We start from the raw sequence: 3,018 nt of genomic DNA, 5'->3' as shown, positions 1-3,018 counted from the left end.
TTTTTTTTGTAGAGATAAGGTTTCACCATGTTGCCCAGGCTGGTCTCGAACTCCTGAGCTCAAGTGTTCTGCCTACCTTGGCCTCCCAAAGTACTAGGATTACAGGCGTAAGCCATTGTGCTTGGCCAGAATGAAAACTCTTTATACAGAACTTGACCTAGCACCAAATATTTGTATCTTTTTTATCTACTTTTACCATGATATATGCTGATGAACTTTTGCCTGGGTCAGGTACCTCCACCAACTGTTACTGCCCAAGCTTGTTCTTGTGGTCACTGGGTACTTTGCCGCCTTCTCTCACCAGGGCTGTGTTTTTCCTCCAACACGAGTTTGATATCCTTACAACTGGCAAGGGTGAGATGGAGGGCAGAGTTGCCACTACCTGTCTACCCGATTCTTCCCCTTACCTGTGCGAACCCCATACTTCAAGGTGTCTCTGCAGTCAACCAGGATCTGCTCCAGGGACTCGGGGTGGTCAGAGAGCTCCAAGTTGAAGCCCTCCATGCCTTCCAGCAACTGGTGTGGGTGATGGAAGTCCAGCACCTTGGTGGAGCGATCAAATGTCTTGCGGACATAGTTGAGGAGTATGTCCACCACTTCTAGGAGGAATTGCACAGTTTGCTCCTCCCCGTTCTTAGCTGGAAGCAGATCTGAATTGGGGAGAGCAATGAATGGTTATCACCTGACTCATATCTAGATTTCTTCAGCCCAGAGACCCCCTAATATTAATCATGCTATCTGTATAGGCCTGATTTCATTCTGGGATATATATGTGCACTGAGAATCTGATGTACCACATCCCCAGAAAAATGCACATACCCCAAAAAAATGCACATGCACAGAAGTTTTGCACATTTTCCTGGGGGTTCACAGCCTTTCTGACAGGCTGCTCAGACATGGAATGAAGTGCTCTGAGACGCCCTGAACAACCTGCGACTGCGGTTGTTATCTGCAGGTTGAATGGGCATCTGTGAGGAGTGTGATGGAGGGGGCATCTGTCGTGCTCCCCTGGGACCAGATGTGTCCCTGTCCATCTGGTTTAGTGTTGTGATGTGCTTGGTTTGTTGGCATCAGAGGGTAAGTCCTCTGTGGGTAGAGCCTGAGGTCCCCCCTGAAGAGGGTGGTTCTTGGTGGTGTCCTTAGACAGGAAACTGGAGCTGGAAGATGGGGCTCAAGAAGGTGGGACAGGGAACCCCTGCCTCTTTCTTGACCTCATCCTTTTGGGCCTGGACTTTGAGATATCCAGAGGTGACTGTGGGTTTCAGGCTCTGCAGTAGTCAAGCTAGAGGTTAGGCAGGGAAAAAAGCTGTAGGGGCCCAATTCTGTAGCTCACAGGCAGGCTGTGCAGCTGTGCACGATACTCTCTGTGACTTCCTGGGTTAGCTCCAGGGTTTTAGGGACATATTGTTTAACACTCTGGTCTGCCTTCTGTGGCCCTGTGGGAAGTTCATGGAAGGGGATGGCGGTGGATCTACCTGTGAGCTGTCTGGGAGAGACTGGTAAAGCACCTTCTGAGATGAGAGTTATGAGGCAGCAGGGGTTAGTGAAACATCTCCGGAAGGAAAACAAGTTCCAGGGCACTCGGTTACGAGGCTCAGCATGCAACTTCCCACAGTGTGATTTTGTGTGTATGTGTGTGGCCAATCTTGCAGGATAAATGTTATTAAGGAAATCATTAGATTTTCTCATATGTAAGGTTCCTTCGACTCTGAGAGTCTGTGAATGCATATTTGTTCCCTCGAGTGTCTTTAGAGTTGACTTTTATTGACTGCCCTCATCCAGTTTCTAAAATGATGGAGACCTGGGCAGCAGGGAGACAGGGAGTCAGTTATATTCCCCCAAAGTCAGAAAAGCAGTTTCTTGTGGGTTCAGAGACAATAACGACATTTCTTGATAAAAGAAGTAAAATTGCGGGACAAAGTCAAGAAACTCAAATAAGAAATCTACTGGCTAGCATGGGGCGGGAGTGGGGCGGGCGCTACCTCTAGCAAACAGGTTGGAGAAGTCCGTCTCTGTGCGCCGGAAGCGGGCATCCCGGTCACTGTTTTCACAGGAAAGCAGGTTCTTGGAGGACTGCCTCTCCTTGAAGGCACTCACAAGGCGACTCTTCTCTTCCAGGCTGTTGGTCCTTTGCAAGAAGCCTATGGCACAAAAAGCTGGTCAGAGAGAATGCTGCAAACTGCCCAGCCCCTGAGGGTCAGCTGCGGAGCGAATTAACTCTCCAAGCAGGGCTCTTGTTTCTTCTGAGAAGAGAAGTGAGTGTCTGTGTTTTAAATATAGTGGCTCTGGCACCGCTCGCCTTCAGGCAGGGAGGGGGGCAGTGCCAAGTGTCATCAGTGGCAAAGACCCAGTCATGCAAGAGAGAAAAACAGTAAGTGAAGCCCATTCTCCTCTCTGAATGTGACAGTGAACTCACAATTAAGTAAGTTGGACAGCTTCCACTCCAGTGACCAGCCCCAGGATAGGGCTTTAAAGGAGGGGACACAATCAGAGAAGATGCTGCCAGCACTGTTCATGGGCTGTATACGCAGAAGGAGGAGAGGAGAGAACAGCAGAGGGAGGAGGCAAGGTGAGGACAGCTGAGGGAGGAGGGTGAGGACAGCAGAGGGAGGAGGAGAGGTGAGGACAGCTGAGGGAGGAGGATGAAGATAGCAGAGGGAGGAGAGGTGAGGATGGCAGAGGGACGAGGAGGGGTGAGGACAGCAGAGGAAGGACAGTGAGGACCACAGAAGGAGGAGAGCAAGGACTGCAGAAGAGGAGGGTGAGGACAGCAGAGGGAGATGGCGAGGACAGCAGAGGGAGGAGGGTGAGGACAGCAGAGAAGGAGGTTGAGGACAGCAGAGGAGGAGGGTGAGGACAGCAGAGGACAGCCGAGGTGAGGACAGCAAAGGGAGGAGGGCGAGAACAATAGAAGGAAGAGGAGGGGTGAGGACAGCAGAGGGAGGAGGGTGAGGACAGCAGAGGCAGGAGGGTGAGGACAGCAGAGGGAGAAGGGTGAGGACAGCAGAGGGAGGAGGG

General features: G+C 51.3%; 1 protein-coding gene across 3 annotated transcripts in view; it reads right to left on the bottom strand.

Moving 5' to 3' along the window:
• GAD1 (glutamate decarboxylase 1 (brain, 67kDa)) overlaps positions 1–3,018 on the bottom strand; it is a 45,412-nt gene that overhangs the window by 30,409 nt on the left and 11,985 nt on the right. For all 3 annotated transcript variants that reach the window (XM_011945918.1, XM_011945920.1, XM_011945919.1), the window contains exons 4-5: positions 1,983–2,141; positions 408–650 (exon numbers count right to left, since the gene is read on the bottom strand). In XM_011945918.1, the coding sequence (XP_011801308.1) occupies positions 408–650; positions 1,983–2,141 (402 nt within the window). The remainder of the gene's footprint in view (positions 1–407; positions 651–1,982; positions 2,142–3,018) is intronic.

The sequence above is a fragment of the Colobus angolensis genome, unplaced genomic scaffold (assembly GCF_000951035.1).
Source record: "Colobus angolensis palliatus isolate OR3802 unplaced genomic scaffold, Cang.pa_1.0 Scaffold247, whole genome shotgun sequence".
Taxonomy (NCBI): domain Eukaryota; kingdom Metazoa; phylum Chordata; class Mammalia; order Primates; family Cercopithecidae; genus Colobus; species Colobus angolensis.
The sequence above is the reverse complement of the archived record's forward strand: the minus strand, read 5'-3'. Positions and strand labels throughout refer to the sequence as shown.